The sequence below is a fragment of the Cebus imitator genome, unplaced genomic scaffold (assembly GCF_001604975.1).
Source record: "Cebus imitator isolate Cc_AM_T3 unplaced genomic scaffold, Cebus_imitator-1.0 Scaffold326, whole genome shotgun sequence".
Classification (NCBI taxonomy): Eukaryota; Metazoa; Chordata; class Mammalia; order Primates; family Cebidae; genus Cebus; species Cebus imitator.
In genome coordinates, this window is record NW_016107641.1 from 1315648 (window position 1) to 1340349 (window position 24702).

At 46.1% G+C, this 24702-nt stretch overlaps 1 protein-coding gene across 3 annotated transcripts in view; it reads left to right on the plus strand.

Moving 5' to 3' along the window:
- The window catches only part of WDFY4 (WDFY family member 4), a 307995-nt gene that overhangs the window by 104528 nt on the left and 178765 nt on the right, over positions 1-24702 (plus strand). For all 3 annotated transcript variants that reach the window (XM_017504669.2, XM_037729965.1, XM_037729964.1), the window contains 10 exons: positions 392-537; positions 1722-1833; positions 2570-2760; positions 8381-8533; positions 15262-15335; positions 17256-17417; positions 18012-18103; positions 19853-19952; positions 22232-22437; positions 23362-23531. In XM_017504669.2, the coding sequence (XP_017360158.1) occupies positions 392-537; positions 1722-1833; positions 2570-2760; positions 8381-8533; positions 15262-15335; positions 17256-17417; positions 18012-18103; positions 19853-19952; positions 22232-22437; positions 23362-23531 (1406 nt within the window). The remainder of the gene's footprint in view (positions 1-391; positions 538-1721; positions 1834-2569; positions 2761-8380; positions 8534-15261; positions 15336-17255; positions 17418-18011; positions 18104-19852; positions 19953-22231; positions 22438-23361; positions 23532-24702) is intronic.

The following is a 24702-nucleotide window of genomic DNA, read 5'->3' on the forward strand; positions in this document are numbered from 1 at the left end:
GCTCCTGAGTAGCTGGGACGACAGGCATGTACCACCATGCCTGGCTGATTTTTTGTATTTTTAGTGGAGATGAGGTTTCACCATGTTGGCCAGGCTGGTCTCAAACTCTTGACCTCAATTGATTCACCCACCTCAGCCTCCCAAAGTGCTAAGATTACAGGCACAAGCCACCATGCCCAACCCAGAATTTTCTATAAGCATCTGGAAATAGGAAAAAACAAATCACATGCAAACATATAATGTGCAGAAACATGCAATGTGACAACATACAAATGTCATCTCATTGATTACTTTGCTGTGTGACAGAGATATTTAATTATTTAATTGTATGAAGATTAATTTCCTTCTCTGTAAAGCGCGACTAGAAACGATTAAAGATGTGTTGTTACAGGGGAGGACCCGGACAGTGAAGCCACGCCCCTTGTTGCAGAAGAAAGGGTTTCTTTTGGACTTCACATAGCCAGCTCCTCTATCACCAGCATAGCAGACATCAGAAATGCCTACAATGAGGTGGACAGTCGCCTGATCGCCAAAGAGGTACGTCTTCTAACTTCACTTGCTACTCTCTGTTGGACTCTTGGTTTCATAGCTTGCTTCAGCTTTCAGTGCTTACGTAAACTAATTCGTGTTTGCACATGCATAGATGGTTACACACATACATGTTTCCCACTTCATTTGTTAAAATATCCAACGCCTCCCCACTGCAAGACCAAGCCTTTTATTGATAATTATTCAGAAGAAATACAATAAATAAAAGAGTAACAACAAATTACATATTTTAAATACATTTGCAACATTGAGAGCGCTATTGAGCTTCCCTTGTTCTGGGTGTTAATGACCCACTAACACTGAAAAATGTTCTTTGAGTTGCTGTGATTTTTTATTTTATTTTAATTTTTAATTTTTTTTTTTAGTGATGGGATCTCTCTATGTCGCCCAGGCTGTTCTTGAACACCTGGGCTCAAGTGATCCTCCCACTTCAGCCTCCTGAGTAGTTGGGATTATAGATAGGAGTCACAGCACCCAACATTGCTGTGATTAAAACAACAAACAAACAACAGTAAATTTTCAAATAAACAAGGAGATATGTTTGTAGATGGGAGTGCCATTAGATTTACTTCCAAATTTTTGCATAAAGAGCTCTTTTGCTTACCACTGATGGAATGTTGCTGTTTTGTTTATATTCTCTTCACTGCCATGGACAGAGGGTATCCCCAAAAGGATGGGGAGTCAGGAACTAGGTCCTGTTGATCATGAAAGTTGTGCCTTAGCAGCAACACACCACTTTCTGATGCAGGAGGCCAGGATTCCTATCTCCTTGCCCCTTTGAAATCTGTAGAGATTGGGCTTGCAGAGCCTGAACAACCCTAGACTGAGAAGGTGGCAGCCCTCACCTTGGTAGCATTGTTCCATCTGAAACTGTCCTTGGGTCCCTCTTGCTCTTCCTAGCACCTCACTATAAGCACATGGACACTGGTGGCTCAGACTCTGTAACTGAAGCTGCTCACTTACAATTCAGCCACAGCTTGGGAGGCAGAGTGCATGAGCCTGAATTTTGGCTTCAATCCCCTGACATTGGTTCAATTGTTATTCATTCACTGATCATTGCTGATGGAGTATCAGCACTGGGCCAGGCCCCAGAGGGCCTGCCCTCCAGGAGCTCTTGGACAACGCTTCTTTTGCAGGAGTTTCTTAGGACTAATAGCTGCTCATTTCTTTAGATGAATATTTCATCCCGTGACAATGCCGTGCCCGTGTTCTTGCTGAGGAATTGTGCTGGCCACCTATCAGGGTCTCTGCGGACCATTGGAGCCGTTGCTGTGGGTCAATTTGGTATGTTCAGCTGGGAAGCTTTGCCACTATTTGGGAAGCAAGGTTTGTGCTGTCACGGCTTGTGCACCCTGGGTTCTGGAGTGGAGGCAGGATGGAGTATGCCGGAGAACCAGGGTGGGGAGGACCAGAGTTGGGAGTGAATCCAGTGAAAGAGCTAGCCTCCCAGAAAGCATGAGGGCCTATTCACCTGGCCACATCTGGCAATGAGTAGTGAGCTCAGCTACTAATCAGGCTGCTGTCTATGCACGACAGAAGCCTATCTAGTAAGCACAGTGGACCTTTTGAGCAGAAGCACGGCTTGTGGTTGTCTGGGTGAAAACTGCTGGTCACCCTTCAACTGAGCAAGAGCAAGGCAACAAGTTGGTGCAAGTGTCCTCCCTAGTAGGATCTAGAGGACAGGCAAGAGCCAGAGGTTGTCAGAGCAATAGGGATACTGAGGCTCAGGGGTCTGGCTCATCCAGCACCCTGGAGTGAAGGCACAGGGTGGTAATCTGAAATACTCTGGGCTGTTCAGTCTTCTGATGGCAAAGAAAGGACTTAGCACAGTATCTCCCAGCCACCTAAGACTTTCATAGTCTCCTGCTCTTTGTCCCAGCCTGTCCCAGGTGCACAGGCCCCTCTGGCTGTGGGTGGATGCTGGCACTGGCAGGTCACTGGCACTCATATGCTGTCGGGGCATTTCCTATCGCAATGAAGCTGTGATGTGTTGATAAAATGCCGGTTTTATGCCACACAGGGGTGAGGGTGTTCCACTCTAGCCCTGCTGCCAGCAGCCTGGACTTCATTGGCGGGCCCGCCATCCTCCTGGGCCTCATCTCCCTAGCAACAGATGACCATACCATGTATGCAGCTGTGAAAGTTCTGCACTCGGTTCTGACCAGTAATGCCATGTGTGACTTCCTGATGCAGCACATTTGTGGGTACCAGGTAATCCCATTTTCCCACCTGGGACTGGGACTCCTGAAAGGGCTGTCATCCCCAGGGAACAGGGATGAGCGTTGCTTGCCCCAGGGGCATTCCCTCCAGGGTGACTTCTGGAGAAAGGGAGCTGAAAGCCTTTGGGTTCTGAGACCAGCATCTTCGCAGCAGAGGAGGGGCAGGCAACAACCAGCCAAGAGCTCTGCCCCGGATGGGGATGCTTACCTAGCTGTGGCTTCTGGCCCTTCTAACTGAGAAATTCAAATGTCATTTGCAGTGGTCTCCCCACCTTGTCTGTAGCCTGGTGGCTGAGAGCCCGGGCTGCAGAGCAGACTGCCAGAGTTTAAATCCCATCTCTTCTTCTAATTTGCTATTTAACCTTAGATGAGTTACATATCCTTTGCCTCAGTTTCCCCACCTGTAAGATGCGGACTGTAATAGGGTTTCAGTGAGGATGAGATGATTTCACACAAGCCAAGAGGTTAGAATTATGTCAGGCCCAGAATAAGTGCTAGGTAAATGTTAGTCATTTCTAGTTCTTAACCTCTGTGTGCCTCAATTCCCTCACGTGTAAAGTGGGGATATGAAAGCACCTGTCTTGCAGGGTTGTGAGGACTGAGTTCATGGGTATTGGAAGCTTAGAGGAGCGCCTGCGCAGGGGACCTGCTGTGCACGTGCTTACTGTGATTGTCATTGCTACTTATAATTGGTCAAGTCAGACGAGATGTGGCCGCTGCCTTCGAGTAACTTCTCACATGGTGGGGAGGCGGCCAGGTAAGGAACTAGGTGGGTAAGGAACTAGGAGAGTAAGGACAAGGTCAGAGTCTGGGCCATGTCACAGGTCTCACAGGCAGTGGAGGCTTCTTCTGGTGTGGACACTCTGGATGATTGGGGCAAAGTCTCCTGTGTCTCTGCCTACTGGGTCAAGGTCTGAGCAGAAGAAAGCTGTGTGATGGCCTTCCAGGCACTTTCCCTCTCTGCCTGGACTACTGCCACAGCTAGACAGTGACCCCTTTCCCCAGCCTCTTCCTGGTAGCCTACTGATGCCCCACATCACAGATCTGATGATGCCACTCCTTTGCGTAAAACCTTCAAAGGCATCTGATTACTGATACCATATCCCAAACTCCTTAGACAGGTTTCCAAAGCCATTCAAAAATGCCCACGGACCTTTCCTTCCAGCCCCAACATTTCAGCCTATGCTCTCACCTCCTCAAATCCTGCACCTTCTCGGATCATTAAGCAGCATATGGCTTTGTGTGCCTGTGGCCTCCACTTGGATCACCTCTCCTTTCTACCCCCACACCACACTCCTTCTGCCTTTCCAGATCAAGCTCAAATAGCAAAGGCAGCATTCTCTTCCCCCAGCTGAGTGTGTGGCTGTCTCCTGGCCCCCCAGGCGCTGTGGGCACGCCCCGTTTTAACTGCTCTCGCACCTACACTGGGATGATCAGTCTGCACATCTCTACTGGGATCTTCTAAAGATCCTAGTATTTTTTACTCTTTGCTGGTGTATTACTGACACCGTGAAGACACTCGGTACATATTTTGGGAATGAGTGAATGGGTATGTTTGAGTTTATGCTAAAACTCAAGAACAGGTGCTCTTGGTACACAGTTTTCCTTTTAATATGCTGTTAAAGGTTAGTAGTAGGATTTATTTCAATACAGCACAAGGATATGTGCTGTGGCTAAGGATTTTAATAATTATTGTGAGCATTTCTTTTCTTTTTTTTTTTTTTTTTTGAGACGGAGTTTCGCTCTTGTTACCCAGGCTGGAGTGCAATGGCGCGATCTCGGCTCACCGCAACCTCCGCCTCCTGGGTTCAGGCAATTCTCCTGCCTCAGCCTCCTGAGTAGCTGGGATTACAGGCACGCGCCACCATGCCCAGCTGATTTTTTGTAGTTTTAGTAGAGACGGGGTTTCACCGTGTTGACCAGGATGGTCTCGATCTCTTGACCTCGTGATCCACCCGCCCCGGCCTCCCAAAGTGCTGGGATTACAGGCGTGAGCCACCGCGCCCGGCCTATTGTGAGCATTTCTAAAAAGGCACATGTCAGTTCCTGCCCTCATGGGTGTATCTAGAAGGATAAAATGAAACAAGAACCAAAATAATTTTAACATAAATAAAAATGCAATCGGTGTCCAAGATTCACTTGAAGAATTCCTACCTATTCTGTGACTTCCTGGCTCCCTGGCTGTATTCTCAGAAATTCTGAGCTGCTTAGAAAGTTCAGACCACCTCAGGCTCACTGCGGTTTCATTGCCCAGTCCCAGGGTTGGGGGTGGGCGCAGTGAGCTCTCAGTGAGGATTCAGGAATGAGAACATCGCCTTGAGAGAAGAAACTTTACCACAAAGGCACATAAGCGCATATTGTCACATGTAGGTAGAGGGATCATAAAGAGCTTCTTTAAAAAGGAAGCTCATCAAGAGGTGCCATGGAGACTGGGCTGGCTGAGCCTTCCAGGAAGAGATGATGGAGATAAGGAGTGGCCCATGGATGGAATGTCTTTACTCAACTTCATTGATCAAATGCTTCCTAAGACCAGGCACTGTGCTAGGCCCTAGGGATGTGAGGTGAACAGGATGGGTTTAGTCCCTGGCTTCATGGGACTTACCACCCAAGAAGGTGGACAGAAAAATGTTGTCAGCATGAGAGAAAGTCTCTGAGATACCTCCTTTGAGTAAATAGCTCATCAGATTCAGAGATTTATTGTATATTTACACATGAAGGCAGAGGAGGAAAAATTTAAAACTTATTCTGTCTCTACAAATGAAACATTTCCAATATTTATGTCTTTGGGGAAAATCAGGAGAAGCTGGGTGTCAAGAGATGTGGGAAATGGCAGCTTCAAATGAAGAAAGAGGATTTTTTGTTGTTGTTGTGTGATTATTTCCTTGCCCACTCCATATAAAATGCAACCTCTGCCCTCCCTCATCCTTTTCTAGGCGCTTTTCCTCGCTTTGCGTTTCTTTGTAACCTGCAAGTGCATTTGCACGATGTCTGTTTCCATGTCACCATGATTGTGTCTGTTTCACCCCCAGACATGTGCTCCATAAGGGTGTGTGTCCTGCTTGTTTATTGCTCTGCCCTAAAAACATGCCATAGATTGTAGGTGCTCAGTTAGGATGTGGGAAAGAATCTGTGAATGAAAACAGGGTCTTCAATTAAGTGGCTTGCTTGGGAGTGGATTTCATCAGTTTTTAGGTTTTACTCTAGGCTCATCTGCTGGTTTACTGGTTAGGTGGAAGAGCATAAACCTTCCTATCTGTTATTTCTGTCAAACTGATTTATCAGCCTCTTCTCAGACTAGGCAGTAATCAGCTGAGTTTGATAGGATGGATGTTCTTAATGTGGGGAAGAAAGAGGATACTGTTCCAGACTAACATTAAAACACTCACAGGATCTGGTCCGGGTTCCTCCACACAGCTAGAAGGAGAGGATGGTTGTGGAGCTCTGCATAGCACGCCGGATGGAGGGTAGATAGTCATAATCTCGACAGTGTGAGGAGTATGCGTTCTGTCTCAGGTGATGGGAATCACAGGAAGGCTGGGATAGGGAAACAGACTGACCGATGTGTTAGAATACCCCTTGATGTCAGTGGAGAAGATGCAGCATGGGGATGAGGTTCAAGCAGCGGCTGAGATAGAATCTGAAATGATAGGAGCCTATGTTCCTGACCTGAGGAATCTCAGGATCTGTGAGCAGCCTGGGTAGGTAGCCCTGGAAAGGAGCCAGGGCAGTCCAGCAGGCTGCTGGCCCGAAGGAAGGGAGATGCTGGGACATGCCCAGCTGGAAATGTTTGTGAGACATTGAAGGTGAAGTATCATGTGGGAGAGAAGGCTCTGTAGTTCAGGGGCAGTCTGCCTGAGGCATAAATATGAGGGTCTTCCCGTCATGATGATATTTAATCTAAGGAAATGGATGAAATCGCCGAAAAGAAGCTGTAGAGAGAGGAGAGGGTTGAGGAGCTAACCACATGGACCTGGGGTTACGATTAAACCCAATAAAGGAGATTGAGAAGCAAGAGGGAAGAGAAACCATGACAGTTATGTCAAGGAATCTGAAAAAAGAACATGTTTGGAGAAGGTGGGTATGGTCCAACCATGCTAAATGCTGATAAAGAGCAGCACGAACTAAGGATGGAGACGTCCTCTTTGTATTTGGTCACCAGGCAGTCCCTAGTGTCCTTTCTGAGGGAGGTGGCCAGGTGGAGGCAGCACCCGGCTGATGTAGGCTGAAAAGAGAATGTGAGGCGAGCACATGGAGCCAGGGTGTGTTGATAACGCTTTCTAGAAGTTTGCCTGTGAACAGGAGGAGCTGCGTAAGAGCTACAGGAACTAGGGATGGAGGGCGGGTTATTTTTAAAATGAGAAATACTAGAATATATTTGTACATGGAAGAAAGAGATCCAGGGTTGGGGAACTGGAAGTTTGGCGAGAACAGTTATCCCAAAGAGCAGTGTCCTTGGGATGGTGGCCAGAGGGATCCAGAGACCAGGTAGACGGGAGACTCTGCTTGCAACAGGAAGAAATGCAACACATGTATTTGTGAATTTGGTGGTGGGAAGACAGAGTGTTCATATCTGATGGGTTCTATCTTCTCAGCAAAGTATGAGGTCAGGTGCAAGAGAGGAAGAGAGGTTAGAGGAGAGGAGAAGCAATGAAACCATGATCTTTAGGATAAGAAAATACAGCTTATTAGAAAGACAGAGTTGAACTGCCAGGCCCAACTGAGTGTCAAATGTCAGTTTGACATTTGACACTGTTTGATGTAAAGTGAAGCCAGTCAACCTGAATGTTTTCTCATGCAACTTTTAGCCGTCCCAATTATGTCTTGGTGTGGGATTTCATACATATATAAAAGAACAGTCTGGAAACATAATGAGTGTTTTCTGATCACCAACAAGGCTTCTTAAGGGCACGTTGCAAGAACATGTGTGGGAGGACAGGGAGAGAGGACAGGCTGTGTTGGAGCCAAGGATGGGGAATGAAGCCATGCATGGAAGGAGCAGAAACTCCAGATGCGGTGACTCAGATGCTAGTGGATGGCTGAGCAGACTGACTCATGTGGGGCTGAGTCAACAGAGATGTGAGGCTTGGTGGGAACCATCTTTTTAGTCTGAGACAAGCTGGGTCACCAAACGTACACTGGGACCCAAGTGCCTCCATGCTGGGAGGGAGGCTGCACATTGCTGGCTTCCCAGGGGCTGGTGCAACTGACAGGCACATCTGGCTGGGTGCAACCAGGCTCATGGGCAGGTGGTAGCTTCCTGTAAATGCAGCATTTGTGGGATGGTTATGCATATAAAGGATCCAGTAACAGAAAATGGGAAGGAGGCTTGAGGAGTGTGGGAGAAAACCAGGAGAGAGTGGCATTCTGGAAACATGGAAAAGATGCAGGGAAAGCAAAGGTCCCAGTGAGAAGTCAGGTCACAGTACAGAAAAGTGGACACTGTCAGCAAAGTGGCCACAGAAGTTAATATCTATTTTTCTTCTATGAACATGGTAATGTAGGATGGCAGCAGCAGAGAGCAGAGGGTTTGCTGACTGGACTGGAACACGTGGGCGAAGGGAGAGCTCTAATGATGCATTCATGAGGAAACTGCTTTGTGTTAACCTTTTCAGATAATGGCGTTCCTCCTGAGGAAGAAGGCTTCTCTCCTGAACCATCGAATTTTTCAGCTGCTCCTCTCAGTGGCTGGCACTGTGGAGCTGGGCTTCAGGTCATCTGCTGTCACCAACACTGGTGTCTTCCAGCACATCCTTTGCAATTTTGAGGTAAATCAGAGATTGGCCGCTAGCCCTTCAGGAGTGTGTGTGATGGTAAAATATGCTAAGTCTGGGCTTTCCCCTAAGCCCAGCACGTCAGCTTCCCTCATAGTCATAATGGTGGGGAGAGGAAAACCCACACAAGTTTGCCCAGAGGCCCTGGTTTGTAGTGACATCCTGCCACCTATGGGCTGTGTGGCTTCAGACAAATCTCTGGACCTCTCTGAGCCCCACTGTTTTTGTGGGTGAAGTGGAGACCTTCATCTCCTTCTTGCGGGCTATCGTAAGGGTTAAGCCAGATAGTATCTGGGAAAGGATTTTTAAACTGTGAATTATCATATACATATGAGAGTAAAGAAAAATGATCCCATTTCCTTTGGGTGGTGCTTTGCTGTTTCCAAATGATTTTTGAAGGAGGTGAGTTGAGGGATGCAGAAAAATGCGCCTGAGGCTAACTGAGGAGCATTGCTCGTAACTGCTTTGGGCAGAGCAACCCATTCACAAAACATCATTGACTGAGCATCCGCTGGGTCAGGTACTGGCCGTGTCCTGGAAACACAGGGAAAACCAGAACCCAGGGCTTCCTCATAGCCAGATGGGCCCGGGACATGGCCAAGGTGCCACTGCAAGTGCTAGGTGCCACAGTGAGGCAGGTACAGGGCATCTGGGGAGTGGGAGTGAGTGGACAGTCAGAATTTGGAGGAAAAGAAACTTCCAGGTAGAGTGTATATGCTATTTGCAAATATTGTTCATCTGATTGAGAGCAGCCATGGGGACTTGAGAGCAAGTGGCTTGCTGGGAGCCTACAGGTTTATGTTGCAAAAGAGGGAGAGAGAGAAGACAGAACCAAGGGTTTAGACTGCCCAGCCTGTGCTTTAGCCTGGTTGTGTTGAGGTCCTCAGGAGAAGTTTCAAAGTTCGTTCTTTGTTTATTAAAAATTGAAAAATGTTTATTATAGAATATTTTTAATTATAGAAAAGTGTGAGGGGGAAACTCTCCTATTTCCAAGACCTAGTTAGTTATTGTCAAACCTGGATGCATTCTCTTGGAATATTTTCTATGAATAATACATTTCTAAAACCATAGTCATGATTATACTGTAGGTATTACTTTGAGTCTAGTCTTTCCTTACACACCAAAAACACTTTAAAATTTTCATGACAAACACTTATAAGCACTGTTCTGAGATCAGAATAATATTCTGTTATGTTGAGAGTTCCTGGTTTCTTCATCATTTCTCTATTGTCAAGTCTTTAGATTCTTTCTATGTTTTGTTATAAATTGCGTAATAGATGGTACTGTTGTGCAAACATTTCTCCCACTTTTAAAAATGTTTCTTAAATTCTCAAAATTGAATGATGAGAATAAAGGCTTTTGGGCGATTTTTAGATTATTGATAAGTTTTACCAAACTTCTGATATTGAGGGAGGTTAACTGTAGAATGACATGTGAGAATTTTATTTTAGGTATGTGTCTTGGGTGACAAGAGCCCTGAAGCGGGGGAGATGGGTCATGAGATGACTGCAGTAATCCAAGCAGAAGATTTTGAAACCTCAACTGTGTCAGGAATAGTGGGATAATGAGGACAGTAGGTGAAAAAGTCATAACTGGAACCAGAAGTGACTTAGAGACCAACGACAAGAGAAATACTATGTATTAAAACATTACAGAGCTGCTGCTGAAGGCAGGACCAGGGGGAGACTGACAGTCAGCAATATGTATATTATGAAGAGAATACTCTTTGTATAATATAGATCAAGATTATATTCAACTTCTAACTTCAGATAAAGAAGGTAGAGTGACCAAACAAAGTCAAAACTCAGAGAAAGAAGGAAGGAAACATATAAATGAGAACAGAAATTAATAAAATAGGAAAGAAAAAACACACAAAGGATCAACAAGGGCAATTACTGGTTCTCCCAAAACAGACAAACCTATGTTAAGATTGGCCGAGAAGACAGAAGGCACAAATAAATAATATTAGGAAAGAAAAGGGAGAATACCACTGAAGAATGAGAAATTAGAAAGGCAACAAGAAAACTGGATGAGTAACTTTTGACAATAAATTAGAAAACTTAGCTCATTTGAACAACCTCATTGAAAACATAGGTTTTCAGAGCGTACTCTAAAATAAATAAAAAACCCCAATGATCCTAGAACCATCAAGTAAAGTGAGTCACTCGCTTAAAATCTGTCAAAACAAACAACAGCCAGAGGGGAACTCCAGGCTGAGCACTCATAGGAAAATTCCACCAGTCGGGAAATAGGTTCTTTCTAGAGGGAACTACTCCTGGCTTCTTTAACGAGGAGATAAAGAAGCCAGGAAGAGATAAAGAAGTTCATCTTGATAGAACAAAAGGACATTACAGAAAATGAAAAAGTACAGGCTAATCTTATTCATAAATATAGGTATAAGACCCCTAAATACGAGATTAGCCAGTTGAACCAGGCCAAGATGAATGTCCTGGTCCTGGATCTGAAGATGGAAAAGAGGATGGTGGAGGAAGCCAGCACGGCCTGGAGAACGTGCTCCCTGTGCACAAGGGGAAAGCAGACTTACCTCAATGGCCACACGACCCCACTAAATAAAATAACATGTCTTGACTGTAACCACGGCTGCTCCTTCTGAAATGCTGTGGCCATGCTCAGGCAGCCTGGCTCCAGGGTGTCCTGGCCACCAGCATGGCCCAGGAATTACCCATGCAGGAACCCATCATGCTCCATTGCCTGCTACTAGAATGGCCATGGACACCACCCTACTCCACCCCACCCTGAATAAAACTACCCCCTTCAGGAGACCTGGTGCTTTTTGTTGTTGTTGTTGTTGTTATGTTTTGTGTTTGAGATGGAGTTTCGCTCTTTTTGCCCAGGCTAGAGTGCAATGGTGTGATCTCGGCTCACCACAACCTCTACCTCCCGGGTTCAAGTGATTCTCCTGCCTCAGTCTCCCAAGTAACTGAGATTACAGATATGCACCACCATGCCTAGCTAATTTTTGTATTTTTAGTAGAGACGGGGTTTCTCCATGTTGGTCAGGCTAGTCTCAAACTCCTGACCCCAGGTTATCTGCCTGCCTTGGCCTTGAGACCCTGTGCTCTTTTAAAGCTGGATTTAAGAAAACAATAAAAACCAGATGCTAAAAAGCAAAGCAAAGTGAAACAAAATGAAATCAAACAAAATTTAAAGATTGAGAGGAGAGAATTTCAAAAAGGGAAAAATGTTTCCCAAATGTCATGTTCTGCCTACACCAAGTAAAGTGAGGAGAGAGATGCGTACACTGTATGTGCCCATTGGAGGTCACTGACAGGCTTAGTGACAAGTATGTTGTGAGGTCAGAAGCCACTCAGAGGTAAGGGGAAGCATAGGGAAACTGAAAGTGGAGGCAGTCGGTGGACATTTGAAGAAGGAGCAAGAAGGAAGTTTCAGAACTTTTGGTTTTGTGTTGATGGGAGAGACTTAAGTCTGTTTGTAGGCTGAAGAAGAGGCAGAAAAACCCAGACAGTTAAAATACTAGTGGGAGAAGAAACTGCTAATAGGACACATTCTCAGAGGGCATAGAGGGTTCAGAGACAAGAGAGTGGACCACAGGAGAAAGGGTGGGATCCATGATGACTATGTCAGGCAGACAGGAAGAGGAAGTTAAGAGGGAAGGAGAGACAGGACATCATTGAGAAGGGAATGGACAGGAAGCTGTGAGGGAGGAAGGTACAGGACGTTGCTGAGGCAGGGAGGGACAGAAATGTGTGAGGGAAGGAGAGACCGGAGGTTGTGAGGGAAGGAGACGTGGGAAACTGTTGAGGCAGGGTTGGACAGGAAGTTGTAAGGCAGAGTTGGACAAGAAGTTGAGAATCAGGGAGGAATAGGAAGTTGAGGGCTTCTAAGTCTTAGGTTTCTGGTTTCTTTCTTTTTTTTTTTTTGAGATGGAGTCTCGCTCTGTTGCTGGGGCTGGAGTGCAGTGGCACGATCTAAGCTCATTGCAAACTCCGCCTCCAAGATTCAAGCAATTCTCCTGCCTCAGCCTCCCGAGTAGGTGGGATACAGGAACCTACCTCCACACCTGGCTAATTTTTGTATTTTTAGTAGAGAAGGGGTTTCACCATTTGGTCAGGCTAGTCTTGAATTCCTGACCTCAGGTGATCACCCGCCTCGGCCTCCCAAAGTGCTGGGATTATAGGCATGAGCCACCATGCCCAACCTCTGGTTTCTTAAAGAAGAGACTGGCTAGCTCATTTCTGAGAGTATGGTCCTCTCAGGGGTGGGGAGAGAGCAACACCTGAATCATTATCCACTTGATACTCAAACAAATCTAATCCAGACATCTTAATATAGCCTTTAGTACTGGCTTATGTGACACAGGATAACAATAAAAGATTCAATTATTCATGTTTCCCCAAATTCTGGTATTTGGTATTATGTAATTTCCTGAAGATCTAGGCAGCCTCAAATGGGTGTGGCAACTTATTATTGTTGCAGTGTTCTGGAAAGGAAATGGGGAAGGCAGGAACTTTTGTGGGAAGCATAAAGGGTGCACCTTACGGTACTGACGGGCTCAGATCTAACTTTCTTAGTTCTCTCACCCCATAGCCCCAAGCCTGGCATATCATTTGTTGAATGACTGCCTTCATAAATCAATATCCTAAGTGTGTAGGGCTCTTGGAGCCCTACAGACGTGTATATTGGGATGCCATGCTGGACATCCATACTTTCACTAGAGCTGCCTTCATCAATACCAGCTATTCCAAATGCAGCTGCCCCACCTCTGTGTGTGCCTTTGGGCAGTGGTTTTGCTTAAAAAAAGCAGGAAAGCTGTCACTCTATTCCTGGCTGAAGAACAATCCATTCATTTTTCCTTGTGTTACTCTGTATTCACTCATTCTTTTAAAAAATTTAATAGATCTTTACTAAAGATAGTGGCAGTTATTATGCTAGGCTCCAGGGATTAAAGAATGACAGCCGCTACCTTCACAGGTCTCCTGATAAACTCGTGTTCACTGGGATTCTTTTGCATTTCCTCTTCAGCAATAGTAAGCAAAGCCATGCGTGCCTGCTTAGCTTCAAGCAAGGTTGAGGATTGACTCTATGGGTCACTACCTGTGGGTGGTGCCCGTGGGCAACCAGTGTGGAGGCAAGGGAATGGGCATCATGGTCAGGTGGACTGACTTTGAAACCAGTCTCTGCCAATTAAAAAAAGCCTGGTGCCAGAAAAGTTACTTAGTCTCCCTGAGCCCACTCTTTCTAGCTACTAGATGCAGATAATAGGCCGGGTGCGGTGGCTCACACCTGTAATCCTAGCACTTTGGGAGGTGGAAGCAGGAGGAACACTTGAGCCCAAGAGTTAGAGGCCAGCTTGGGCACTATGACAGTATCTGATCTCTACAAAAAATTTTTAACAATTAGGTAGGCATGGGGGTGCACACCTATAGTCCTAGCTACTTGCAAAGCTGAGGCTGGAGAATTGCTTGAGCTCAGGAGATCAAGGCTATAGTGAGTTATATTTGGGCTACTGCACTCCAGCCTGGATGTATCAAAAACTAAAAAAATAAATAAATGTGGATAATAATGTTTGGATCTTTTTATGGCTCCTCTTGTCACCAGGAAATGCATCAGTTGTTAAGTGCAAGCTCTTCTTGTTGCTATAAGAGTGCACTCTTCCCATACCTGAACCTTGTATATTCTGGGCCTTAGGGATTGTCAGTATTTAGAGAAGAAAAATATTAGAGCTCTCTAAATGGAAGTAGAAATAAGACATGAAGGCACCCATCAATTCTGCCCCAGAAGGATCACTAGCAAATGCATTTCTTTTTTTTTTTTTTTTTTTTTTTTTTTTTTTGGAGACGGAGTTTCACTCATGTTATCCAGGCTGGAGTGCAATGGCGCGATCTCGACTCACCGCAACCTCCGCCTCCTGGGTTCAGGCAATTCTCCTGCCTCAGCCTCCTGAGTAGCTGGGACTACAGGCACGCACCACCATGCCCAGCTAATTTTTTGTATTTTTAGTAGAGACGGCGTTTCACCATGTTGACCAGGATGGTCTCGATCTCTTGACCTCACGATCCTCCCACCTTGGCCTCCCAAAGTGCTAGGATTACAGGTTTGAGCCACGAATGAAAATAACCTGAGTGATCAACTTCACTTTCAGAATCTCAGTGAATTTCATACCTTTGTGCCACTTACAATTTTGTCACGCAGGAGACAACAATGTGGGTTGGGCTGAAGAATGTGTTGCATGCACAAATTGGGTATGTAGTCAATATAGTGTAAAACCTGAAAATCAGGACCTAGCTTCTATTTCCAGTCCTGCCACTTGCTGCTGGTGAGTGGAGACTGTTGCCCAGCTGGTCTGTCTCAGCCTCCATTTTCTCATCTGTAAAGTGGGAACATCATCATTTGTCTTGCAGAATCCAGGGAGGAGAGATGAGTTTGCAATATGGACACTTGGGCCATAGGTCCAAGGCTGAGCAGATGGGGGAGACAGTTAGTACAGGTGTCCTTGGTTGGAACTAGGCCCACATGAAGTGCCAGGTAGCAGCAGAGAGTGGGGAGAGAAGGCCTTCCTTTGGGGGAGGCACCTCTCTGCTTGGAGTGTCAGGAGAGCTGATCTGATTCCAGAGCTGGTACATTATGTTGGTGATTTCAAGTCAGAGGATCGCATGTGCAGCACTGATCTTCTCATGCTTCCCACACATCCTTCTTCTCCCACACCTCCATTTTCGCATGTGTTTTGTTCTGTCTTCCAGCTCTGGATGAATACTGCAGACAATCTGGAGCTCAGCCTCTTTTCCCATCTTTTGGAAATCCTTCAATCACCAAGGTAGGCTGAGTCTTGGCAGCCTGGGGATTAGAACTGAAGGCTGCCTTCCCAGAACAGAGACAGAGAGGCAGGAGGGCCAGTGGCTCTTTCCTACTCCCAGAACACTGGGTCCCCAGCTGGGAGCATATCCTTCCCAGGGGCTCAGGTTTGTGGGGCAGTCTCCTCTGAATGTCTTGGGCCTCTGGAGGGCAGGTGCTGGGGGCTCAGTGGCTTCTCTAGCCCCAGGAACTAGCATATACTGGGGACTCAACAAATGTGTTCAGCAAAGCCTCACTCTCCCTCTAACTGACTTCTCCAAGGCACTTTTGCAATTAGTCAGGGTTCTTTTACTTTTCAAGTGGTGGAATTACAAGTCTTAAAGTGGCAGAAATACAACTCAAACCAGCCGAAGGAAGATAAAGAGGAGGAAAGAAGGAAAGGAGGAGGAGAAAAAAGAATAGAAGAAGAAAAGACCAATAAAGAGGGAATTTGTTGGCTCTTACAATTGAAAAGAGCTGATCTCATCCCGTGGCTGGGTGAGGCTCACACCATTTTCTCTGAGTTCTGTCACCACTCTTGTCTCTGCCTCTTCCACGCAGTCTTCAGGTTGCCAGGTTTTCTCCTGTGGCAGCAAGGTGGCTGCTGGGCAGCTCCTCAGAGCACATCCTCAGCTTAGCACCATCAGCAGAGAGATGGCTTTTTGAAAATTCAATAGTCCTAGCTATTGGACTGAGTCTCACTGAGCCAACTTGGGTCCTATGACCAGGCTGGGAATGTGGCTTCCCCTCTGGAGTTAGAAAGTAGTATTTCCCAAAGGGATCCAGGTACTGGGATCAGAATAAGGGAGAAGGAAGGCAAAGAAGCCTGCAAATCACCCCGCGTGCCTCCTCCTGGCTCAGGCTGGTCTAGAGATCATTGATGCCTTCAGCATTTTGAATGTATTTATAAATGGCTTTCCACTCAGACACTTAATGAACATCTATTATAAACTTACTACGTTTCACGCTCTGTACTTGGAGGTGAAATTCGGAGAAGAGTAAGCCACAGTCTGATGAAAAGAGAATACAGAAAAACATGCTGCTCAGTGCTGTCAGAGGAAACAGAAGCAAAGGCAGCCAGGACTTCTGGATGGAGGGGCACCTGTCTTCCCTGCCGAGCCTATGATTATAAGTCACACACAGAATTGGGCTGGTCTTGCCTCTTTTGTTTATCTGGGAGGGGGAGCTCCGCAGAATATAATGTGTTAATACTCCTCCAAAAAAAAAAAAAAGACAGTTCAACGTGAGCAATCTGGCCAGTTGCCCTCCTCCACCTGTTTTTCTCTTCCACTTTCCACTTTCTTCCTGTACCTGGACCAGTCATTTTCTAAGAAACAGACATTTGCCCTGGGAGCTGTTTTCTTTGGGGAAGTAGAATTTACTGGAAATTGGATTTGTGAGTATCCGAGGGAGGGGGCGTGGATAGGTGGATTCTGTCTTTTTCTCCTTTGACTTTCAGTGGCATGTCTCTCCACTTTGTGGTTTGGGGCGAGCAGGAAGATCACACACCCAGACAAGCTAGTGAAGGGCCCTGCACGCCTGGCTGGTGGGAAGTACTCGTGGGTCACATGAGTGTCTGCTGCCTTTGTTCTGAGTTTTCTGAGGCCAGCACTAGTTTTCCCTGAGGCTCAGAATTTAAAAGTCAGTAATTGGGGTTTGTCTTTGAAGGTGGTTTCCGGGGGGGGGGGGGGAGAGGACAGGCGGGGGCACACCCTAGCGACTCTGGTACTTGGCAGACACATATTGAATGGGTTTCTGACAGCATCTTGACAAATTGCCAAGAGAGCATTGGAATCAGGGGGCCATGGAACAAGCCTGGCTTGAAAACCCTTTTTAGCAGAAACACAGCAAATTTGGTTCATTCCGGTAAAAGCTTTTACTGCTTCTCTCTTGTACTCACCAGGGAAGGACCCAGGAATGCTGAAGCTGCCCACCAGGCCCAGCTCATACCCAAGCTCATCTTCCTCTTCAATGAGCCGAGCCTCATCCCTTCCAAGATCCCCACCATCATTGCCATCCTGGGATGTCAGCTGAGGGGCCACTTCAGCACCCAGGACTTGCTCAGGTACCACACCAAGCTGCCCAGGGGAAGAGCAGGGCTCCAGGGCTGTTTAAAAATGGAGGACAGGCCCCAGCCGTCTCCCCACTGTGCTCAACCTTGCATCACTTGGAACCTTCTAGGAGTTTTTGTCTAGGTCTGAGAGTTGGGAGAAGCGATGGTTTGCTGAAGTCAGGATGGGACAGGCAGGTTTCCTCAGCAGGGCTGTGTGTTTACTGTCCTCCCTGCTCAGACTCCCCCACTGCGGCCAAATATTCAGGAATTTACAGAAGCATTGCCTTCCTCGCCTGCCGACAACCCATGTGCCTGGCTCCTGCAGACTCCTGAAGGGCAGTCCCTGCCACCACTGTGTTTCCCCTTCCCTTCCCTTTCCTTGTCACTGTCGGATTAATCTGGTAGAGACAGAGTTAGCATCTCTGGTGAATCCTGACTGATTTCAGAAGTTTCTGGAAATACCACAGCATGCCATGATGATTCCCCTCAGACTCTCACTTGCAGCTGCACGTGGGTGGGCCTGTGAAAACACTGGACGCTGACATGTGCTCAGCGAACTCAGTTGAGCCTGCCTGCAAGCCTGTCCTTCTCTCCCTGTGCATAAAGGATTGGGCTGTTTGTTGTGTACACCCTCAAGCCTTCGTCAGTGAATGAGAGGCAGATCTGCGTGGACGGAGCCCTGGAGCCTTCCCAGCCTGGTGAGAAGACCTTTGCCAGTTCGAAGGCAGTAGGACAGCCCTCACGAAACCCCCGAGGGGCAGATGTTTTGCTGAGGGAGGGGCTAAGCAAGGAAGGGGAAGGCACCCACAGCCGAGCAGTGGTTCCCAAGCAGTGGCCTGTGAGGTTGTCGTTTTATGATGAGAGTCAGAAATCAAGTAAAATTACGGATTCCTGCTCTGAAATGTGGGATTGGTGTTCCAGGCCTCCAGAATAAAATCAGTTCCCTGTAAACCAGCATGTGGTATCTGGGGTCCTGCCTCACTTTCTAGTTGAATCCCCACTACCCCTTACTTTCCTGACAAGCCCCAACTCCAGCACTGAAGCACGTGCAGGCCCCCACAGGTGACGGCCTGCCCTCCATCCGTGCTTGGCACGTCCTCTTCACTCAAGGGAAATGCCACCGCTCCTCCACTAGCCTAGTGGTCCCCAGTCCCACCAAGCCAGATTAAATCACTTTCTCTGTGTTTCCAAAGCCCCTTGGGGTTACCCTAGTGGACAGATTTGTAATTTGTTTATGTGAGTCTCCCTCTTCACCCAGCCAGGTGCAGAACTGCAGCTATGTCTTGTTCAACTTGTTCCCTCTGCTAGGGTAGTGTGACAGCAACAATCACAACTACTTTGTCCCAGGCCCTACAGATCTGCACTGTCCAAGATGAAAGCCCTAAGCCACGTATAGCCATTTAAGTTCAACTTTTAACTAATTCAAATTAAATGCAGTTAAAAACTTCATTCCTCACTCTAGCCATATTTGAAGTGCTCACTAACTCCCTGAGCTAGTGGCTACTCTACTGGACAAGGGGGATATAAAACAGTCTTATCAACACAAAAGAATCTCTTGGATAGCATTATTTAATCTAGATAAATTATCATCTCTTATCCTTAGATCAAGTCACAAGAAGTTACTATTTCCATGTTGCTGACTGAGAAACAGGTGCAATGAGATTAGGAGCTAATCGAAGATGGGACCAAAATCTAAACAGAGGGAAACGTGACTCCATTTCTCCAGGCTGTCTTGTCAGTCCTATTTCTGCAGCATGGGGTGTGTGCCCTGCATTAGTTGTGAAATTACTGGCAATCAAGGGAATGAACAAATGGATAGTAGGCCAATAGTGAACTTACTTAGTCAACCTTCCTTCTCATAGGGATTGCATTCTGAAATTTTTACCTAACCAACATGTTAAAACATTGCTAATATGTCCTTTCAGGCTTTAATGACTCTTCAGAAGTGAAGCTTCTTCTTCCACTGGCTCCATATACCTTTGCTATGATTTGAGTTCTGTTTTTATTGTAGCATAGCCATTCAAAAGCCTCTCCTGGAAGCCAATTGAAAGCGGGAACAAAGAGAACAAAGACCACGGTCTTCACCACTCCGTTTCTGATTACTTGCATAATACCAGTGCATAGTAGGTGCTTATGAAATGTTGCAGCCTATGATAATTTACAAAATTCTCCTACTGAAAAATATATTTGCCCTATTTTTAGGATTTTTGGTTTTTGGAGGATATGCAGCATTGCAGACATCTCTAATTAAAGCAAACTTGAGTAACATTTTCTGAAATTCCTTTTAAGCATTGTGTGGAGGCGAGAATCAAATGCCAAAATTTTGAGTCCCAGCCTTGCCACAATCCCTGGGTGAAATAAGCATTTGGTGAATATGATTGCTTACTGCAGCAGATATTATGTCTCTTTACATCCGTTTTCTCTCAAATCTGAATTCTTTTTTGTAGCTGGAAGCCAAACATCTGGAAAGACAATCTGGCTCAGAAACCAGTTGCTGGAGATGCTGCTCAGTGTAATATCTTCCCCCCAACTTCATCTGTCCCCTGAGTGAGTAGAGCAATTTGACAGGAGGTTGCCTCATAGAGGGTGTGGCATTAAACCTTTTCTTAATGAAAAGTTTAGCATCTCTGAGTCTGTTTTCTGCACTAGTCAGAAAGAAAATTGTATTCTCTCTACCCAATAAACCAGATCTTGCCCTGAGATATTCTGATGCAAATGTTAAGTGGGCATGAATAACTGGAAACAGATTTGGTATAATTACAATTAACTCCTTTTGTCACCATTGCTATAGTGTAATTGTTATTCTTTTTGGCAGTTGTGACAATTACTGATTTTGATGTCCTGTATTTGGCAGACAGTAGAATGAAGAAATGGTGAGCCTAAATAACATCCATCCAGGAAAAGTCTTGCCAAATTCTTCTGCGATTTACTGTTAGTGAGTTTGTTGTTTTTCCAAGTTGGAAAAAGAAGTATCTACCTTCAATTAACTTCTAAAATCATGTGAAATCATAAAGCTGATTCCATTAACTCTCCCCACTGCCTGCCTGCTTTACCTGCAACCTTGGAGTCATTCGTTTGACACCTCATTTGTTGAGTATCTACTGCACGCCAGACACTGTTCCCAGCTCCTAGGATGCAATGTTGAGCAAGTCAGCCCAGATTCTTGCCCATGTGCATCTGGAGTTGGGGGTAAGGAGTTACCCCTCAGTAAAGCAGCTTTATAAATAGTGTTTAATAATTTACCAGCCTACAAGTCTTTATTTTCCTAGAATCAAAACATGGTAGAACTGGAAGATGCCTTGGAAATAAGATAGTGCAGCCACTTTCTTTTCCATATTTTTGAGAGAAAATATAGTGTAGTGCTTAACAGCTGGACTCTGGCATCCATACCATCTGAGTTCAAATCCTAGCCCTGCCCCCAGGGACCCAGGGGAGGCTATTTAAGCCCTGTATGCCTCTCTCTCCTCCTCTGCATGAAGATAAAAATTGTATTACGTTGGCCCAAATGCAATTGCGTTTTTTTCCCGTTACTTTTAATGGCAAAAACCGCAATTATTTTTGTACCAACCTAATACTGTCAATAGATGACTATAGTGAGGATGAAATGAATTAATATATGGATGATCCTGAGAATGGTGCCTGGAATACTGTAAATTATCTGTAAGCTATTATTGCCATCTCCTTCATCATCACCATCACCACCACCATCATCACCATCACCAGAACCAACACCCACCACCATCATCATCACCACAACATTAATCACCATCATCATCACCACCATCAACATTATCACCACCAGCATCGCCATCACCACCACCATCACCACCACCACCACCATCATCACCACCACCATCACCACCACCACCATCATCACCACCACCATCATCACCACCACCACCACCATCATCATCACCACCACCACCATCATCACCACCACTATCAACGTCACCACCACCACCACCACCATCATCATTACTACATTAATCACCATCACCACCATCACCATAAATATCATCACCATCATTATCAACATCATCACTGAGGAAAATGATCAGAGCACATCAAAAGCTCTGCCAAAGTTCTCCAGTTGCTAAACATCAGAGGCAGGGCTAGAAAAGAGGACAGTTTATTCTCTTCACTCTTAATCTGGGGCTCATTTCAGTGGATGTCCTCCAGATTCTCACCAGCTGAGAACACAGATGGAGCCTTCACTGGCTCCCAGAAGTCTGGGTCCTTTGCTGAGCCCATTGTCTTTGCAGGATTGGCCACCCATCTCCCTGCCCTCCAGTTTCATCCGGGTCCCATCAGCAATTCTGTATTCTCCAGACCCATCATTTTTGAAAGTGACAGTTAATCATGGGTTTTTTTGGTGCTAAAATTGATAAAAATGAATAATATTGGACTATTCCATTTAGATAAATTTTGACCAGTGTCTTTAGAAAGGGTGGTAAATAATCATGATGTGTTTTATGTGACTACATTGATGGTAATTAAATTAGATGGATGGCTAGTCATCCACTGTGTAAGCATGAATGGTAGTTATGTAGGACTATTAAGGGGACATGCACATTTTCACATATATGAATACCCAGGTTCCAATGGCTTTGAAATGCTGCAACCATTGATAGACAAATGCATCAACCATGCATTAATCTTGCCAGCATTTCATTTTACCATCCATTTGAAATGTACTGAATAATAAGTGATGTTAACCTTAACTTGCCTCTCCTTGGTGACTTGTGAGGCTGGACATTTCATATTTTCTGGACATGTCACTCGCTCACAGACAAAGAGATCATTGATTGCATTTATTAATCCCCCAGGTCAAAGGAAGAGGTGTTTCTGAAACTGGGGCCTGACTGGTTCCTGCTGCTTCTGCAGGGCCACCTGCACGCCAGCACCACTGTGCTGGCATTGACGCTGCTGCTGCACTTTCTGGGAAGCCCCTCCCTCCGCACACGGTTTAGAGATGGGCTGTGTGCAGGATCCTGGGTGGAACACAGCACCGAGGGTGTGAACATTGTAATGGGTGAGCACACGGCTGTCTCCAGGAAGTGGGGCACCACCTAGTCCTGGGATATGGATGAGGACCAAGCCAGGCCCCTTCTTATTTGAGACCATCACAGCTCTGTGCAGCAGCAGGCTCATCTTGAGCCTTGACTCTAAGGCGTACATCCAAATGAGCCTAGCCCCACTGACTTCCGTTACGGGATCCCCCGCAGCCTCGCTGCACAGACGCTGGAGGCTACCTTCCATTCCTCCCAGCTGCTCAGCCCTGTTCTCCTGAGCACTGTAGACTCTGCTTCCTCTTCCTGAGGGGATGCTTCTTCTCCCGATGTGGGTTCATCCTCACATCTCAGTTCAAATGCCACTTCTTCCAGGAGATGAAGGGTCTCCCTGAATTGGGGCACCTCTGTTATGTTATCTCTGCCCTTAGTATTTTTCTCTATAGTGCTTATCAAAATTCACAAGCACATAAATATTTGAGTATTTAATTGCTTAATGTCTGTCCCTCCCACTACAATGCAAGCTTCATGAGTGCCTGCAATTCTGTATATTTGGATGAAACCCTACGCCCTTGTTGCCTGATACAAAGGTATATGTTTGTATTAAGAAGGAAAGAAAGAAAGAAAGGAAGAAAGAAAGAGACAGGGAAAGAAGAAAGAGAAAGGAGAAAAAGGAGAGAAAGAAAGAAAAGATGGGGTGAGGTCATTCTCATTGATCCACTCAAAAACACTCAAGTATGTTTCTGAGTGAAAGAATGAGCATGTCAGGAACAGGGAGGGAATTACTGTTGAAAGCTTTCTTGCTCTCATCTATGTGTGAATATATTTTATCATCCAGCATTTCTCTGAGATGGGTGGATGGCCGGGTGTTCCCTGTGTGTCCAGACCCCGCCTTGACCAGCAGCTGTTCTCAGCTGGCTTTTGTGCCCCCTTTGCCTGATCAATAGACAACCTGAAGAGCCACCAGCCACTGCCCGAGCAGAGCCCGTGCCTCCTTCCTGGGTTCCGCATCTTGAATGACTTTCTGGCCCACCACATCCACATTCCAGAGGTCTACCTCATCGTGTCCACCTTCTTCCTGAAGATGCCACTCACAGAGCTGACAGACGGGCCCAAGGTAGGTTTTCAGAGCACCCAGCTCAGATGGGGTGCTGGCCGGTTTCCCTTGCTAGCAGCCCACACCCTTGGCCAGCCCTTCAAATGCTCTCCTGCCAGGCACTTGACTTCCTCGGCCTCTGCTCCCATCCTTCCTCCTAGCCAGTCTCTCATTTGGATCAGTTCTATTTTTAAACCTTCTTTTTGGGCACAGCTAGGGAAATGACATGATGCTGGGGTGGCCCTGCCTCAGTGCCCCATCCTCCACCACCCACTTAGGCTGTGACCTTCTTCATCACCTTCTTGCCCCTGTTGCTAGGACAGGGAGACTTTCCAAGTTTCTTTCAGCTCCTTCCTTGGGGAGCTCACCCCATCTTTTCTTTCTTTCTTCCCCCCTTCCTTCCTGCCTTCCTTCTTTCCTTCCTCTTTCTTTCTTTCTTTCCCTCTCTCTCTCTTTCTTTCTTTCTTTCCTTCTTTCTTTCTTCTCTTTCTCTCTCTTTCTTTCTTTCTTTCTTTCTTTCTTTCTTTCTTTCTTTCTTTCTTTCTTTCTTTCTTTCTTTCCTTCTCTCTTTCTTTCTCTCTTTCTCTCTTTCTCTTTCTCTCTTTCTCTTCTTTCTCTTCTTTCTCTTCTTTCTTTCTTTCTCATTGTGTCACCCTGGGGAGAAAGTGCAGTGCCATGATCTCAGCTCACTGCAACCTCCGCCTCCTGGGTTCAAGTGATTCTCCTGCCTCAGGATCCCGAGTAACTGGGATTACAGATGCCCGCCACCATGCCTGGCTAATTTTTGTATTTTTTAAAATTATACTTTAAGTTCTGGGTTACGTATACAAAACGTTCAGGTTTTTACATAGCTATACACGTGCCATGGTGGTTTGCTTAATCCATCACCCCGATTTTTGTATTTTTAGTAGAGATGAGGTTTTGCCAAGTTGGCCAGGCTGGTCTTGAACTCCTGACCTGAGGTGATCCTTCCTCCTCGACCTCCTGAAGTGCTGGGATTACAGGTCTGAGCCACCGTGCCCGGCCCTTTCTTTCTTTTGTATTTTCAGTTTTTTCTTTTCTACCAACTCTTTCCTCATAAGCCACAACTATGTTCAACTGCATCCCACTTAAAACGAGAGGCCGTCCCTTGATCACACACCCGACCAACTGCTGCCTACTGATCACTTTCCTATCCTTCCTTGGTCACATT